The sequence below is a fragment of the Leucopleurus acutus genome, assembly GCF_964270905.1.
Source record: "Leucopleurus acutus genome assembly, chromosome: X".
In the NCBI taxonomy this organism is placed as follows: Eukaryota; Metazoa; Chordata; class Mammalia; order Artiodactyla; family Delphinidae; genus Leucopleurus; species Leucopleurus acutus.
Genome location: NC_139148.1, coordinates 115,040,673 through 115,059,890, shown reverse-complemented (window position 1 = coordinate 115,059,890; position 19,218 = coordinate 115,040,673). Strand labels below are relative to the sequence as shown.

The following is a 19,218-nucleotide window of genomic DNA, read 5'->3' as shown; positions in this document are numbered from 1 at the left end:
TTTTGCCTCCAAATATTTTAGTGATCTACGTGTCAGATGGATCTTAAACCACCCTAGGGGCTTCCCTGGTGGCGCAGTGGTTGAGAGTCCGCCGGCCAATGCAGGGGACACGGGTTTGTGCCCCGGTCCGGGAAGATCCCACGTGCCGCGGAGCGGCTGGGCCCGTGAGCCGTGGCCGCTGAGCCTGCGCGTCCAGAGCCTGTGCTCCGCAACGGGAGAGGCCATGGCGGTGCGAGGCCCGCGTACCGCAAAAAAAAAAAAAAAAAACCCTAGTTTGAGCCATCCATTGGCCCGTTTTGTCCCCTTTCTCACTTCTGGGCACAGCTTCAGGCCCGGAGCTGGGATGAGTCCCTGTTTCATGAGAGGCAGAGTGAGCTGGCCTCACCCGAGGTCAGGGTACACCAACCTTGAGTTGGAGGGATGTGTAGGGGGTTACGCTACACAAGAACTCAGGCTGAAAAGCTAATGACCAGGACCATCCTAGAAGGGGCCAGAAAAAGGTACTGTCATGGCTCACCTCTCCTTATCCTTGACTCAATGGCATCTCTTCTGAGGAGCCTGAATCCTTCTGCCCCATATGCCCTAGTCTGGGTTAAGACCCTCAGCACATAGGTGTCCCTCTGGCACGTCTCCGGTTACATGTTTTCTCTAATCTTCCACTAGAAGACAAGTACTGTGTCTTCTGGCTATATATCCTCGTTGCTTAGTTGTTCCTGCCATAGAGCAGACTCTCCGTACATTTTTATTGAGTTCAATAAATAAACCAACAAACATACTTGTTGGTAACAAACCAAAGTACCAGATCTAGCTTCCCCATGGTATGTCTGTGTGCCTTTGGACAGGTTTGCTTAAACTCTCTGTTGTTTTTTTTTTTCTCCTTTATAAAATGGTGTAATTAATGCCTCCCCTGGCAACCTCATAGGGTGTTGTGAGACTCCAATAAGCAAACATGTATGAAATAGCTTTGAAAATTGTGAGGCGCCCTCCATTTACTAGGTGTTAATGTAGAAAAGTAGATCAGATACGGAGGGAAGTTCTACCACGAATAAATGGAACTATATGTTGGCTAATTAACACAGCATTACTGGCTCTCTTTATAAACACAGAGCTTTTAGCAGCTTCCCGAGTATCTCCCCCTATGCATCTCTCCAAAAATATTACTTTAAAAAAATGTGTTTTCCTTAAGCAAATTCACCTACTCCCACAAATTCTATTTTTAAACAAGTCATTCCATGGTGTTGAATAAACCAATTGACCCGGCATAAGGAAACACTTTGAGGGATTTGTAGCATCAGTTTAAATTAATGAAAAGTCTGAGTGACAGACTTTTACAATAAATGCAGCTTTATTACTTGCAAACACATATAAATAACAGTGCTGGGAATAGAACACGGAGAAAGACAGCCTGCATCGGAGAATCGAAGTGAACAAATAAGAATCATTGCTAATGAGACTATTGCTGTGTGAATGTCCTGCTAAAGACCATCATCCTCAAACTGGCTAACGTTCCCCTGGTGAAACCCATTTATTGAAGAAACTCTTTTTTCCCCTTCATAGACGCGAAGAAAGTCCTATTAAAACCCCCTTCGCATGGCTTCTGGATAACACAGCTTTTCCAAACCCCAGTGGATGGCATTTAGCAGTAGTGCTCTGCACTCTAGTTATAACAAATAGCAATTCTGAACAGCAAACACCTTCTGGCCGCTACGGCGATCAGCTTGTTCCAGTTTGCCCAAGACTTTCCAGTTTGGGCACAGAAAGTTCCGAGTCCCAGGAAATTTCTCAGTCTCAGGCAAAGAGGGACAGTTGGTCACCTCCTGGCACCTGTGCCCTTAGGAGCTACTAAATATGGGAAAAGGTGCAGTTGTAGGAGGTTTACATTTGGATGGGTGCAGGGATAGCTGGGGAATTGCAGCTCTGTTGGGTTTTCTACCTTCTCTATTTACCTTCTCTTACCTTTTCTTGCCTGAGGCATTCTGAAAACTTCTCTCCTCTTCCCTTTGCCCTCTCCAAATCCTGTCTGAGGGTGCAGTGTAACTTCAGAAAGTAGGACTGAGAAGAGGGGCTATAGCTCAGTGGTAGAGCATTTGACTGCAGAAAGTAGGACTGAAACAGTGAAGGTGCTTAATGATGATAATAGCTAACATTTCTGTGGTGCTTACCGTGTGTGCATTAAGTTAATTCTCACCACAGCCTTCTGATCTGGACATGATTATTACCCCCATTTATTGATCAGGTTAACAACAAAAGCCACAGCACTAGTAAGAGAGATGGGATCCAAAGTCAGACAATCTGTGCTCTCTTACCCACTATACTGCCTGTCAGATGCTTGGCTTCTCTCCTTCATGGGTTCAAAACCCTCCTACCTTCTTCCTGTTCTTTTTTTTGTTTTTAATGCGGTACGCGGGCCTCTCACCGTTGTGGCCTCTCCCGTTGCGGAGCAGAGGCTCCGGACGCGCAGGCCCAGCAGTTGTGGCTCACGGGCCCAGCCGCTCCGCGGCATGTGGGATCCTCCCGGACCGGGACACAAACCTGCGTTCCCCTGCATCGGCAGGCGGACTCTCAACCACTGCGCCACCAGGGAAGCCCTTCTTCCTGTTCTTGATGGAAACCCTGATCTAAGCTTGCTCTCCTCTCTAGTCCAGCAGACCTGGGATGGGTGTCCTGTCTGGCTTTCCCTGGCCTGTGCTGCGAAACCCTATCCTTTCCTTGGTCTCTCCCCAGTCCAGACCCAGTAAAGTTGCAGTACCTTTCCTGCCTCTTGCACTATGCTTCTGTGCTCTCAGCTTTTCTCAGGGCTGGAAGGTGGCATCTCCTGGGAGAAAGAGCCGATGACCTCCATTCCATCTCCTCTACACAATATCTCTTATGATGAAGCCATTGCCTCTGTATCCCCTGTGGAGCTGTGGAGCCCATGCAAGTAGAGACCCTTTCGCCCTAGACTGGAAGTCCAGCCTGGGTCTTAACTCTGCCACGAGCTGGTTTGTGTGATCTTGGGCAAGTCACAGCCCTTCAGCATTTTATTTATAAAATGAAGGGGTTAGACAGGATGACCTCTAAGGCTCTTTCAAGCTCTAACAGGCCATGAGATCCTATGGCAAGGATATTTGAGGGAGGGAGGAGTCTGAGAGGAGGAGGGATGCCATAAAGCCGCCTTGGTGACTTTGAATTTCCAGTTCTTTCCCTGATGGCTTCCCAAACAGACCAAAGTGAAAGCGATTCAAAAGGAGCCCCGGGGCGTAATCATTCTCATTAGAAGAGATCCTCCAGGTGTCTTTGGGGCTACAGGGGAGCAGGTAGGTTGGCTGTTTGAGATGTTGTCAGAGGTCTCAGTTTCTGATGTTGGAGAGTTTGGTGTGAAATTCACATAATTAAACCTTAAAGAAATTGTCTTCCCCCATAGCACCTCATGACCCCAGTGGAGCTTCTGAGCAAAAGAAAGGGAATTCAGTGTCTGTTGCTCCTAATAATATTTGACACAAACCACCCAGAATGAAAATTAGAAGCCCTCTAACCACAGAGATATATCATTGAGGGGAGAGATACATCTAGAGGAGTGCCGAGGGCTGAAGGGCAGGTAAGAGCAGAGGGTACAAAGTGGCTGAGAAAACCCAAGGGAGGGAGAACATTCTCTCTTTTCCGAGACCCTCCGGGCTAGAGAGCTAGGGTAATTTTTGACCTAGCTGTCCTTGTGTGCATTGCTGTGAGCTTTTATGAAGTATTTATGTATGTAGCAGTTTATGTTTCACCAAGTGCTTTACAATCCCTTTTATTTGGCTTGGTAAAGTTTTCCTGGAATCCCATCTATTTTACGATCAGCAGAGTCACTTTTGTTTGCTTAGCACCTCCCTGTGTACAGCCTCACACAATAGACCACTTGTTCCGGCAGGAGAGCAGGTGCAAAGAGTCAAGGAGCTAAAGGCACCTGCAGCTCCTGGGGCGGTTGGAATGGGGGTGGTTTACACTTCAGTTCACCTTTCTTTCCCTCCGTTATTCTTTAGTTTTATTGCTGGCAACTAGAGAGCGGCAGTGCCAGGCTTGGACCTGCCAAGGGCAGAGCTATTCTGCTAGTCAGACCTTGGCAGTGTGGTAGGCTCTTTCCCCTGTGCTCGTAGCTCTGTTCTGGTTCCTCTGGCCATGCCCACCGTGGCCACTGTCTTCCACCAAGCAAACACCTGCTGAGTGTGTTTCCTTCCGCTACCCAGGGCTCTGACTGCAGCTTAGATTTCATTTTCTGAGGACCAGATTTGCCAAAGCCAAAACCAGGATCTGGTCCGTGAAATACAAACTGGAGATAATGAGCAGGAACATTGGAAAATTCAGTACCTCCAACTGTCACGGTTCTGTGGCTGAGCACAGGGCTGGGTAAGTGCTTAATAGGTAAGTGTGGAATAAAGGGTATTTGCATTCCATACTGATGGAAGACAGCAAATCCTTTCTCTGACCCCCAAAACTGAGAACCTAGAAATTTCACCATCAGATTTGAAACCCTCTCAAAGTTATTGCCTTGACCATACAAATATAACAGATGGGTTAGAATATTTGTTTTCACAACAGTAAAATCTCATTAAATCAGGCCCAGAAGTAGTGGGCCAAAGTTTACAGTATTGGCAAAGGGTTTGTGATGCAAATTGATATTACTAGCAGGTGTGTATCTTGGGTGGACTCAGTGTCAGGGGCCCAGTGATTGGTCCCTGGGGACGGGACAGAGGCTGAAGGAGTGGTGCTTGGGCTATGGGAACTCTCCTGTCTGGCTGGCCCAAGTGGGAAGTGACCCACCACCTGAATACTGATGTTTGCTGGGGCACCGGGCAGGAACTCTGCCGTTCCCTAGCTAGCCATTGGTTTCCACAGTGGCGCAATCTAGCAGGTGGGACACGGGGGCAGGTTTTCCTGGCAGGACCCAGACAAAAGTCCAGTGTAAGACAGGTCCTCAGTCACTGGCTGCAGATTTGGGGGGAAGACCCCAGGGGAACAGACTGACAAGAGCTGGGCCAAATAGGTCAGAGTCTCCACCTCCGAAGGTGAGCTTCGGGTGAGGTCTTCAGACTCAGTTCAGTTCAACAGATGCTTATTGACTGCCTACTGTGTGCCGGGCACTGGAGAAAGCAGAGGACTGACTTGGGGGTGAATACAAACGAGGAAACCAAGGTGGAATTCAGGCCGTATGGCCCGGGAAAATATAGTGGGCAAAAGGAAGTCATGCCTGAACATCTGAGATTCACTCCAAAAGCAAAAGACTAATTCCAGAGACTGGGGCCTGATAGGCCGGGCAGCTAAGCTATCACCTTCCTGCCTTTGTCACCATTGCCTCAGGATCTCGGGAGGGGCCTAATCCTGAACATTGAAGGTTTCAGAGCCTGTAAATGACTGTGGCTAAGACAGCAGAAGCTAACAGCAAAATAGTGGCAGGAATGTTGAGCTTGCTTTTAAAGTATTTCAGCAGTACCCATTCATGTGAAAACAGTTTATCCTTTGCTCATAATCTTTGGCGGTTCATTAAATAAAGTTCAGCAGCACATCCGACACAACAGTTAGGAGGCTTTCCTTTGTGAAACGCAACGCGAGAAAAAGGTTCACAAGTCACACTCTTCCCTAACTCAGACGTTGCCTCTCCCTCCAACTGGTCTTGGGTCAGTGAAGTGTGATTGGAAGTGGACTTTGAGAGTCCTATTCTTCATTTTGAAGATCGCTGCATTAAAGAATAGATGTTTGTTGGAGACCCCGCAGGGACCCAGGACAAACAAAGCAGTGATCCAAAGAGAATGATTTGAAAAAGTGACTTTTCTGTCACAGAGCGGAGGAATATGAAATGTGGTGGGAGGAGACAGTGAAAAGGCTTCTGACACCCAAAGTTGATCACTTGGGAAACTTACCTATCTGCCCTGGGCCACAGGTAAACGATCTGTTCTTCAGTGGGCTAAAATTAATTCTGAACCGTTCGAAGTCCTAACCAGTAAGTTCTCCGCCTCAGGTGCCCCTTCCCCTGGAAGCTTTGTGAGGACATCTCTGCTCAGTGCAGGCTACTCACACTTTCTTAAGTCCTCTCAGTGCGGGGACGAGCAGGTCTAAAGCTTCCCCTAACTACTCATTGCAAGGTTTACTCATCCTCCCTCAAGAAATCCTCTTCCGAATAACATTTATTGAACACCCATTGTGTGTTGGGTGCTTTCACATAATAATACCAGCCCTCTCATAGATGTGCGGAGCCCTCTTGTGAACACTTCACCTATGTTATCTCAGTTTACTAACATTCATTATATCAACTAATCCTCAAAACAAATGCAGGTGGCATTTAAGCTCAAGTTCAGCAGGGTTTAGTTACTTGTCAGAAGTCACACAGTACCAGCTTTTGAACCTATGTCTTGACTCCAAGGCCAGTGCTTATTCCACCACGTGACTCAGCCTTTCTAAAATGTATTGTCTTTGCTGCCTCAGTAAACTATGTAGACCAGACTAAATTTTACGTCTTAAAAATAATTATTGATCATTATTTTGAAAATCAGTTACTTTCATACAGTGTTGTCACGTGTTGAGGTGTGTGACCTGTTCTTTGACCCCTTCTTCTTGGCTCTTCTATTTGGGGGAAGTTACAGCTCCAGTCACGTTCCACCAGCCGCGCTGCCAATAATAATTTGCGTGGCTGCTGCTTGATCTCTCTGGGGCTCAGTTTGCCCATCTGTTAACAGGAGTGCATTGAACTAAATGATTTCGGGAGTCCTTTCCAACTCAAATATTTTTGAGTTAAAATCTAACTTCAAAAAAAAAAACCAAAACTACAAAACAGGTAAAGATCATTTCCTTTTCATTTAACTCCAGTGGGACAAGAAAACATCTGGTTTTCCGGGCTACTTCTCTGGGCTAGAAGGACTCGGTAAATGAGTTTGGGGTGATTCAGTAATAAATCCCCATCACACGCCTTGCTCTGACATTTCCACCCCCAATTATTGAGCTTTGAATTACATATTTTTTGTTGTTTTTATAAGCCTTACACTGGATCAAATTCCTTTCCTCCTTGGTATGTTCCCCTCAAGGACACCCCTCAGAGAACCCTTCACCAGCCCTGCTTGCCCTGGCTTAGTATCCTGGCCGCTTGTGGTCAGGGCTCAAAGCCCAGAAAGCAGTTCACGCCAGCGTTCCCACACATCAGGCTCTGCCTATCCCGCAGTTCTCGCAAGAATCACTTTTGCTTCCTTATTTACTTTTCTCTCTCCTTACCTCCAGGCTCCTCTACAGAGTCTGCCTCTTCAGACAGACATTTAGGGGCTCCCATCTCAGGCATTTTCTCTCTGTCTCCCCACAGCCACAGACTCTTCTCCCTGTGGTGGGCGATATCAACTCCTCAAGCTTTCCTCACCATCTGGAAAATATTCTTCGCTTCTCTAGGTCTAAATGACTTCTTGATTGTATTCCAAGACCAATCTTTTAGTCTCTCCTCACAGTGAGGTTTGAAAATAGGCTGAAAACAGATTCTAATACAGTTATTCCCTTATATAGGTAATGTCCACTAAATGAGGTATAAATGGGTTTACATCTCCCTGATTTCTTCTCTACCTTTTGCTTCCTTTCTGTTGAAATCTATTTGTAATTTCTGAAAGGCTATTGTTTGAGAATAGAAGTGCTTCTTGGAGTACTATGGTCATACCTGTTTCTAGCACTCTCCTGGCTGAAATTTGCTCTGAAGTGGTACTGCTGTACCAACAATTATGAAAAACATTTTTCTTTAAATATGTGCATAAATAAATGAGAAGCAAATTGTTGCTTTCTTTATTAAGCATATTTACAAAACTCAGCTATTTCCACCTTTATTTTTCTGTTCATTTATGTAAATTAGACTGCATCTTGCATAGAAAAAGAACATTTTCTCAGGCCTATTAATAAGGGTTTTCTACCCTGTGTTCTAGTTTTTTTATTCATTCATTTATTTATTTTCAGCTGTGTTGGGTCTTCTTCGTTGCTGCGCACGGGCTTTCTCTAGTTGCGGCGAGCAGGGGCTGCTCTTCGTTGCGGTGCGTGGACTTCTCATTGCGGTGGCTTCTCTTGTTGTGGAGCTCGGGCTCTAGGCACGTGGGCTTCAGTAGTTGTGGCACGTGGGCTTCAGTAGTTGTGGCTCGCGGGCTCTAGAGCGCAGGCCCAGTAGTTGTGGCGCACGGGCTTAGCTGTTCCAGGGCATGTGGGATCTTCCCAGACCAGGGCTGGAAATCGTGTCCCCTGCATTGGCAGGCGGATTCCCAACCACTGTACCACCAAGGAAGTCCCTCTAGTTTGTTTTTAAAGCTACTTACACTCTTTAAATTATACCATTTTTTCACAGTGATTGTTGCAGCCAGAGTACTTTCCAAGGAAACAGTCTGATAAATTACTGAGTTTGGGTAAAGGGCTACTTGCAATACTGCAGTCTCGCCATAAGATGGCGCTCTGAGAATGTGAGAGCTGTAACTTATTTGTAGGTCATCTATAACCCCGGCAGCAACGTGAACTTAAATAATTGGTGGGGGGAGGGGGACAAGTTGGTTTTTCTAAGACTTGCTTTCAAATACTTGCCACTAGTCTAATGCCTAGGGGAAGAAGGAAAGTGAATTTTCTAGGAACTTCTCTCTCCAAAATCAGCAACTGTGCATTTAAGGAACCTTTTAAAGAAGGAATTTCTTCTAAAGGTGGGAGTTATGATGCTAACTACTTGGGAAAGTCCCTCTCAGGGTCTCAGTTTCTTCATCTACACGATGAGTGGATTGGACAAGATGCACTCTTAAGTGTGCTTCCATCTTGAATGTTCTATATTTGAATCCACTACACCCGTGCTGCCTCAGCCAGTACAGAGACAGGAAGAAAAGATTGCCCATTTTACACATGTTTGGCTCTATTCCTCTTCTACAAGTGCTCTTTTTGCTTCAACTGTCCCAAGACCAGCACGCCCGGATGTCCTGTTTTAATTAGGTTGCTTTTCTCTTTGCAGCTTTTGCACAGGTTCCCCCCCCCCCCAATCCCTGACCAATCTGCCTGAACAGAGGCATGTCCCCCTTTCACTTCACAAATCAGGTTTGCTTGGAATTAAGGCAGTCATTTTCGTGCTAAGCAGATACCACACTGGGTGGGGGAAGGAGACACCACAAGTAGTGCTTAAAGGTGACACTTCTGACATCACACCTAACATGTCCAGTTAAGAAAAGTTTCCATTTAGGAGGTAGGAACTTCTCTCTACTTTTCCTCCTCCACTGGCCAGTATTCGTTGCCAGAACCGTGTCAAAGCTTTAGGAAAAAGCAGTGTTCTGGAGAGAGGACAATTAATCTAATGAGAGATGAGCGTTACTAAGCAGATAACCCATCCTTAAAATCCCGCATGGCCGTCAGTGTCCCCATTCCTGACACTCTAGGCAGTCTGGATGAGGAGACTTGTGGCTGCAGTGACTCATCCCCATTCAAAGCCTGTCATGAACCATTGTACACCAGTGGCACAGAGGGAGTGAGTGGAAGTGAAATGTTGAATTAATTAATTCATTAATGCACCTCTACAGAGACACCCCTAACTGAGTCCCTCTGGCCTTGGAGCTCGGAGTGTGCATGTTACCTAAAATTCCCTGGGGTTACATCACATATGTTGCATTGCTGCAAGGCAGGGAGACATTCTCCAGCATTCATTTGCCTATTGTCCTTAGAGATTTCAGATCACCTTTGGTGTTTGTCTAGTGTCGGGTGGTGGTGGTGGTGTATTACTTCTCCAACTTCAATACCTTATCTTTCAAGAATGCAAATATTTCACTGAGTAGTGATGCTGTTGGATTTCTGTTTGGGAGAAGAAACTCCATACACAGGGCTCTCCCCAAGGGCTTTTGAAGGGCAAGCCCAGGAATCTGCTGAGTAGATAAAGACAGCAGTTGTTGCAGGCACTGTTGCAAGGCTTGTAGACCATTACCAGTAGCTGGCTAATTGTCTCATACAATGGGGCAGTGTGGTGTGGAAACGTCAAATATTTAGTCAGCATGCATTATCTCTAAGGAAGCAATAGCAGCAGAGTGGTTAAGAACAGAGGCAGCAGGACATGGACTCAAAGGTTCAAACTCCAGCTTTGCTATTGACTAGCTGTGTGACCTTGGGCAAGTGGCTTCACTTTGTGCCTCAGCGTTCTCATCTGCAAGAAGGGGCTGATGATAATACTGTCTACCTCATTGGGTTGTTAGGATTAGGTGTGGTGATGCAGGGTTTTTTTTCCTCAGTGCTTGGAACAGTATTTGGCACAGAGAAAGCACTCAGTACTTTCAGTACTGAGCAGCTTGTGTTATTACAACACCAGGAGGTGCTTTAGGTGGTACAAAAGAGAACTAACCAAGCCTCTGCCTTCAAAGAGCTCACAGCCTATAGGGGCTGGCAGATGAATGTACGTAAAAGGAGCACGAGCAACTCAGCATGGTACCCACAATACATTTGGGTACAAGGGCAGCAGTTCAGAATGAATCACAGTGGTTCTAGGAGGCCCTCAAGTCCCATCAGAAGAGGACTAGGCGTCTGCCGGGAAGGTGGGTAAGAACTTGAATGGCTTTTTTCCCTCCGTTTTGAGAGGAGGTACTCAGAATAATGCACATTCTTAGTCACATCCTCACTAATATATTGACTGTCCTTTTGAAATAGACAGGCTAGCGTTACCTCATTGAAGAGTAGAAAACATATAAGCTGTGTTTAACCTAACGAAGTAGAATTTGTGACCTGATGATAGCCATCTGAGGTGTGAAGGAATTCCAGGGTGACATTGTGTATATTGGCCCAAATATGTGTTCTCATAAGAAATCACCTTAAAGCCAGGGTTCTAGTGAGGGCCAACATAACTCTTATTAGCAAGAAAGATTTCCCAGAGGCCCTGAGCTATGCATAGGAGTCAGGCCCACTTTTTATTTTCCTTTTGTTTGTTTTTTGTTCTTTTTTTTTTAATTTTTATTTTATTTATTTTTTTATACAGCAGGTTCTTATTAGTTATCCATTTTGTACACATCAGTGTATACACGTCAATCGCAATCTCCCAATTCATCACACCACCCGCCCCCCCCCCCAGCCGCTTTCCCCCCTTGGTGTCCATATGTTTGTTCTCTACATCTGTGTCTCTATTTCTGCCCTGCAAACCGGTTCATCTGTACCATTTTTCTAGGTTCCACATATATGCGTTAATATACGATATTTGTTTTTTTCCTTCTGACTTACTTCACTCTGTATGACAGTCTCTGGATGTTTTTTGTTCTTGCTATGGTTGTTTTGTTTTGTTTTGTTTTGCCTTAAAAATAACTACTATATAAAATTTCGCTCATTAAAAATTAAATTATTTTAAGATTTTAAAGTGTAAAAGACATAGAAGGACATAAAAGAAAAAAGTCAAACTTCCTCCAAAATCTTACTCACTGGAAGTAACCACTTTTACCATTCTTTTATGGAGCCATCTAAAAATTTTCTGTGTATATTTGGACACATATAAAGTGTATGAGAGTAATGCGTATGCAGACCCATTTTTACCGCAAATGGAATCACACTGTGTACATTCTTAACCAGTACTTGTATTTGTTACAATGTATCTTGGATTTGGTTCTATATCAACACGTATAGATCTACTTGTTCTTTTAATGTCTGCATAGTGTGCCATTTTAACACTCGTGGCTTTTAAGATTCTGCTCTACATTTTGTCTGGCTAAGGAGAAAGAGTAGAGACGTAAGAAACAGAACATGATATTGGGGATGGGGGAGAGAGATTGAGACACCTAAAGGGATAGGGCAAGATCAGAGTTTTTGAATAGTTTTAAAATAGTGCCACTAAATTTTAGCAGCTGTAGACATCAGTCGAACCAGTACTTTTGGTTACTGCTTCATGGAGTAAATAAAATAAAGTTTTAGAGCTAGGCCATAGGCCAGCTCTTCCCAACACTTCTGTAACCAGAAACCATGCTTAATTTACTAGAGTCTTTTGAGGATTTAAATAGCACATGGATAGAGCAGAACAGTGGATGCTATTTCGACTTTCAGAAAGTTTGGCAAGCTTTTAAACTCAAAGCTGTTTTTAAAAAATTGAGTCACGATGGGACTGGGGAGCAGTGTTTAGTGCTGTCTCCTTAGCACCAAGTCCATGGCTTGGAGGTAAGAAACAAAAAAAATAGAGCTAAAGGGGCATTTTTCTGAATGGCAGAAAATAGACAGTAGGGCCGCAAGGGATCAGCTATGGGACTCATTTGACTTAATATTTATAAATGATTTGGAAGAGGCAGTACAGGGCAAAATCACTAAGTTGGCAGATGTCAATGAGGATAATAAACTTCAGGAAGAGGTTTGTTTTGTAGGAGTGGGCATAAAAGCGGCCGGCAGGCTCCCATAGGAGCAAAGCCCAGGGAAATGTCTCTAGGGACACATTCCTGAAGTTCATTTCAGAAGATTTATAATGAGCCTTACGTCTTTCCCTGTCACTTGGGTCTCTGCTTCAGGTATCAGTAGATATAAAGAAGAAGGAGATGGAGTTGGCAGTATCATCAAGAGGGAGATTATATTTAAACAGACAGCATTATACATGAACAAAAAAAAAGGAGGCTAGTGGGGAGCTGGTTCACACCAGATATATAAACAGAGAATGTTGCTTTAATACAGCCCCCAAAGGCAATTGGTATTTGATGGTTGGTGATCTGTGTGTTCACTAACTTTTAAAGTTAGGTGAGCTGAATGTGTTAGGCTACCATTTTAGAAGAAATGCAATCAGATGTTCTCTTCAACGTTCCTACAAAGTATTTTTCTTCTCAGAAGATGACTTTCGGTTATAAAAGTCAGACCTTGATTTCCTGACTTCCTCTGCTATCATGCGTGGTAGCATCGAATCATGTCCTTAGTATTGGCAGATGCATTATATTATGGAAGGGAGCATCTAACACAGTCAGATCAATATCTTCTGAAGTTGTGAAATTTTCAGTAATAAAGAGATAATGAGGTCTTCCCTGTCACCTCACACTGTGGTTGAGAAGCTCAGATGAGCTGAGTGATACAAAACTGCTATGTAAAATGCTGTGCAAAAAATACAGTAGTATTAATGATTCATTGCATGTCATAATTTGGGATTAGGAATACAAACTGATTAAATTCTAGAAACTTATCCTTTATAGATATTAATGTAAATGTACAAAGACTGGTATGCAAGGATGTTCTTTGCAGCATTGTTTATATTAGCGAAATATTAGAAATATCTCAATTGTTTATCAGTAAGGGATTGGATAAATAAATTATAATCTAGCCATACAGAGGAATAAGAACAAGGCAGTTACTTATGTTCTGACGTGGAAATATATTCAAGATTTATATTAAGTGATAAGTTGCAAATCAATATGACTAGTATGATTCCAGTTTTGGTTAAAGCTACATGTTAGTATATGCATGTGAAAACCCCTAGAAGAATACCTATCAAACTGTTAACCATGGTTCTCTCATGGAAGGATAGGACGATACAAGAACTTTTGCTGTGTGCTTTGCTTATTTCTATACATTTGAATTGTTTATAATGAGCACTATTATTTTTGTAATTAAAAATATGAGTAAAAGAAATATGAATTTACCCTTAATTCTACTGCGTTATTGTAAATTCTTTTAAATGTATAAAGTAGGGGCAAAAAACCTGCAAATTTTTCCATTTCTTTAAGAAAATATTCCATTATCAGGATGAGCAAAAAGCAAAAAAGGGATCAAAAACCTCTTCCCACTTTGGTAACAGTACTCTGGTCTTTCTACCTGATGGAAGATTAAGGAAGAAATGAAATCTGTTTCTTGTTCTGTTTTGCGTTTGTTTGCTTTGTTTTGCAAGATGAGGAGTAACTCTACGTAGAGGTCTGGAACCATGGGGGCAGCGAAGCAGTCACCGCAGTAGTGAATTACTGTCCCAGTCAAAGTTGCCAAAGCCCCACACTGAAAGGCAGAATTGCCCAGGATTGTTAATATCCCCATTCTCGCATTGGTAAGGATGTCCATAGATACCTTGAAACTTCAATCCTGAAGCGAAAGCCTATGGCTTATCCGGGGGCAGCAAGTTAAAACCTTCCCTTGAGCTGGTGTTCTGTCTTCCCGTGGAGAACACAGACAGAAGCTGGCCGGCATAATTTATGCTGCAAATGGCTTAGGGAAAAGTCCTGAAAAGCAACCCAGCTCCCAGACCTGCAGGAAATGATGGGAGGAAGAAGTGGAGAAGAAGGAAGAGGTAAAGAACACGCAAGAGTCTTTCTTCTTCAAATGAGTAGAAAGCGTACTCAGAGTTAAGGACCTTCCTGTGTGCTTCCCTGGCCAAGACCCAGCAGCTCCCTTAGCATAGCTCTTCTCACTCTGCATGCTCTCTGGACTGTACACTAGACTGAGGGCACAATAAGGACAGAGACCTTGTCCGTCTTGTTCATTGGTGTATCTCCAACACCTAGAAGAAAAGGATGTTGAATGAATACTTGTTGACTGTTGAATGTTCTCTGCTGCAGATAGACCCTATCTGGAGCGGTCTACCTTTGTACCATGCAGTCATGCCATGGGTTGGAAGGCTGAAGAGAGCTTGCGGTCAGCTTGACCATTGGTGCCAAATACAGTCAACTTGCACTTTGCTTGGAACTCTCTTGTGACAAACCTTTTCTTTACCTTCGTGTTTCCCAGATACAGCCAAAAGGCAGCAAGAAATGGAATGAAAAATCAGTTCAACCTCCATGAGCTGAAAATGAAGGGCCCTGAGCCAGTGGTCAGTCAAATTATTGACAAACTGAAGCACATTAACCAGGTATGTGTGTATCCAACAAAAAATGGAAATGGCAAAAAAGTGGTGGATGGATGATGTCCAGTGTTCAAACTGTATTCTTGGGCTTTTGGAGAGGCAGCCATTGTTCATTTTCTTCAAAGATTCTCTCTGCTAGAAAAGGACTTCTGACCCTTGTTTTCCACCCCACTTTTAAATTATAAAGAAAACATTGTAATATAAGAGAAAACAGAAGGAAAAGCACTTCTCACAACCCAACTAGTCTATTTTGTTTTCATTTTTACACGTTCTTTTTTAATATTCATAAAATCACACAGACTTTTTACATAATTGGAAGTATACAAGTGATTTCTAGTTCTTGAAATTAACACTATATTGGAAACACTTTTTCATGTTGCCATATATCTTCATATTAGTCATTTTCTGTGGCCGCAGAAGATTCCTTTAAGTATTAATTATAATTAATCAATCTGCTTTTGCTATGCATTCAGATTGCTTCAAATTTTTGCCATTACAAATAAAGCTACCTCTCCTGCATAGCGCTATCTCCTGACCTTAGATCATTTTCTTAAAATACTGGGGTTATTGGGTTAAAGGATGTGAGCATTTTAATGCATGTTTCCAAACCACTCTCCAATGGGGATGTATCGGCTTTCACTGCCACCAGCAAGATACGAGAGGACCAGCTTCACTGCACCCTTGCCAACTTCTGACTCACTGCCATGCACCGAGACACCCACAGATTCCCTTAACCTGTACACAGTTTTTCCTCTCAGAAGGAGTTTAGTAACTAGGACACAAATAGAAGTTAGTTGTACCATCTGCTTGTGATTGCTTTGTGGCCACAATTTTTTAAATGCCATCAAAAATGCCACCAGATACCAGAGTGACAGTGTTCCTACCCCACGGTCCATGGGTGGCAAGGCGCTGGCACCACTGACTTCTATTTGTAGCCTAGGAAGAACTTAATGAAACTAAAATCCTTATGCAAGGACAGAGGTTTCTGTATGACAACGCTGGCATGATTTCATTTTTTAATATGAAGTTTAGCAGTGAAATTTTTGCGGTTTTTAGAAAATGTTTGGAAGGGCTTTCTAATAGTGGTGTATTTCACTGCAAATGGCATGTGAAAGTATTCACTACACTTTGGAGTAATAAATAGCTGTTACTGCTGCTGAGCACAGGATAGTGGCAGTATTTGCATAACAGATCCTTCTTTTGGTGAACTCACAACCTCACTAAGTTCTATAAAGCCTGGTTAGATATAGTATGATTATTTCAAAACACACCTCTGAAGAGTTCAGAGCACAGTATAAACCACTCACTGCTGAACTGGTGTGCTTTACCTGGGGACGATGGCAGTATTGCTCCTCTGAATTATTTCCAAATTATCTCAAACCAAATGTGTCTGTGTGGCTCCACTCCACTGGCTAGACCCAAGCACTGGTGAGGCTAAAATCTCAGGGTCCATTACTGTGCCCCTAATTCTAAATGAAGAATATTGTCCACAGATCTCTTTGGTCAACAGACGTTAAGGAACACCTACTGTGTGCTCAGCCAGGTACCAGGGAGTTTGAGGATTCAAAAGAAGTCTAACCTGTTTTCACAGCTTCCTTGGAGGAGCCGCACAAGCATGGAAAGTGCTTAAATACAAATAAAAGGCAGCCTATAATGAAGAGCCAGGCAGTGACGCTGCTCGTCAGTTTTGGGTGGTTTGCTTAGGCCTAAGGTGGACTAGGCTAGTGTAAGAAGGATTTCATAAGAAATATCAGAGAAAGACCTGTGACTGGATGCCCACCGTGAAAAAAGGGAGAGCTGCATCAGACCATATGATCCAATAGTCTCTAAAAGTATGTATAGCAAGCCCCTTTAGTAAAGACTTTGGATGTTTGATATTAATGCGGTGGGAGACCATGTAATATCATGAAAAGAAGATGGGCTTTGGATCCAGATGGATCTGAATTCACCTGTGTATCTTACTAGATCTATAACCTTGGGCAAATCATTCAACCTCTCTGAGCTTTAGTTTTCTCATCTATAGTACTTAGAGTTGTCAAAACCGTCCCTTACAAGGTCATTATGAGGATGGGATATTATATCTATGTATCTATATCTATTTATATTATCCCATTATATAAAATTTATATATAATTATACATTTTTACATATATACACAAATATATAATTGCACGTGCGTGACACAGTTAAGATGATTAGTCCATTCAGGATTTTCTCTATAGGCAGGACTTGAGTGAGTTTGAAAGGGAGCAGTATTCCAATACTTTTTGCCAGTCTAATTCTGCCACCCAAATTTTGGGTGGATCAAAAAGATCCCTTTGATGCATCTCTCTTCTCTCCCATATTGTTTCCTTCTTTCTATTTACACTAACTTCCAGCCACAAAAGCTGAAGCCACTTCATATGTAGGGAGGTGTATATTGTCAGTGTCGGAAAGGTCACCATTATAATTACGTTTGCCATGGATGTATGTGTGAACGTTTTTGGTTCCCTTACAGATACCATTGAGCAACCAATTAATTCTCATTGATAGACCAGTTTTACCTGTTTCAATTGAGCTGTTAAATTGGTTGGGCTCCAAACTCCCACACTGATTTTTTTTTTTCTCATCTGTGTTGCTTTACGTGGCCAAAACATGTCTTCTTTCAGACCCTCAATAAAGTTCATATTTTGGCCATGATTCAATCTGAAAGTGAGATACTTTAGAGAAGTCATAAAGAAGAATGTTAGGATGGTGATGATGTTGACGATGATAATGTGTTGTATTTGTATAGCATTGAACCATATTTCAAGGTGCTTTCATGTCCTAAAAGTCTAACTGCTCATGTTGGAAAAAATATCCAGCCTGGAATTGTATAAGGTATAGTACTGTCAAAGAACCATGCTTTTCAGGAACTCATTGTTATCCTTGGATATTATTTCATCCTCACTACCTCCTGTGAGGTAAGTGATAATGTTTGTCCCTTTTTTTTTTTTTTTTTTTTTTTGCGGTACGCGGGCCTCTCACTGCTGTGGCCTCTCCCGTTGCGGAGCACAGGTTTCGGACGCGCAGTCTCCGGACGCGCAGGACCAGCGGCCATGGCTCACGGGCCCAGCCGCTCCGCGGCATGTGGGATCTTCCCGGACCGGGGCACAAACCCGTGTCCCCTGCATCGACAGGCGGACTCTCAACCACTGCGCTACCAGGGAAGCCCTGTCCCTTTTTTATAGCTAGGGAAACTGAGGCAGAAAGCCATTAAAGGCTGTGCAGACACGCTGCCAAAACATCCGGTAAGTTCAGTTGAAAATTCAATTAATCAGCCAGATGTTGTTTCCTGTACACTGCCCAACATCTGGATTCACTGAATGCCTGGCTAAATTGACCTGAAGTTTTAGTGATGAGGAGCTAAAGTCAAGTTAACTTGCCCCGGTTCACATGTAAGTGAGTGCTGAATCCAGGAGTGTAATGTTATTTTCCTAAGCCCCTCACTTGGTGCTGCATCTATTAAACTACAGTAGGATGCTCCAACGTACACAACTATATGTGCGGAGATGCTTCTGTCTATGCCCATGTGTGTCCATCCAGATGGACTGTAGCTAGGCCGTTTATGAGCACATCCCAAAATAACTCTTCACTTTCTTCCATGGAAATTCTCAGCTGCCTCCTTTCAGGTTATGGTTACTGTTGATAGCACTGGAAATAATATATTCACTAAGGGAATAATGTAACATTATTTCCATATTGACAGTCTCACGGTGTAACCTTGAGGGGATGGGTTCAGGGTCAGGCCTGGGCCCCTTTCCTGGGAAGGCCTGCAGGTGTGGAATGTCCTCCTCTCCTCCTTCCAAGCGAGAGTTCTTGTGTAACGTTCCCACGATTGGAAATGAGGACCCTTTTTATTTCCTTTTCAGTTTCTAATTTGTGTGAGGATTTATTGTCTAGTGTTAGGAGAGGAACTGAACCCTTTTAAGTCTTCAGTGTCAGTCCTGGCATTTGCTGGGCCATATTGCTTTAAAAAAAACCAAATTTTGTTTTTCTTAGTATCCTGCTCCAGGGCTCCTGCATGGAGAGAAGGACCCACAAATACCAGGAATGATCACAATACATTCTTTCCCACATGACACTGTGGGCCGTTTGTCCTCTAACCCAGTTCTGTTGGTAACATTTTCTCTCTAAGAGTAGCTGTGTGGTTAGTGTTAATTTAGCAGTACCTGAACTGCTACAGAAGTTATTGTTCCCAAGGAGAATCTAGCTTGTTTATTGTTTTTCCCGTTTCAGTTCAGGTTCAAATGAAATTCCAGAAATTGTTTCCCTGCCTGTTGTAAACAGTTGAAGCCACAGCAGTCAATACCTGCTCATTTAGTGTCAGAGCTTTTCATTCAAAGTTGGATAAAGTCTCATCTGTTTGGGATGGTTGAAATACCCAACTGAATGGTGGGGGTGTGGACGAGGTAGCCTCTTAAGATTCCTTCCAGCCGTGTGATTCC

General features: G+C 43.4%; 1 protein-coding gene across 1 annotated transcript in view; it reads left to right on the top strand.

Moving 5' to 3' along the window:
* The window catches only part of GPC3 (glypican 3), a 445,929-nt gene that overhangs the window by 298,097 nt on the left and 128,614 nt on the right, over window positions 1-19,218 (top strand). The window contains exon 6 of the mRNA XM_082865357.1: window positions 14,638-14,758. Coding sequence (XP_082721483.1) covers window positions 14,638-14,758 — 121 coding nt within the window. The remainder of the gene's footprint in view (window positions 1-14,637; window positions 14,759-19,218) is intronic.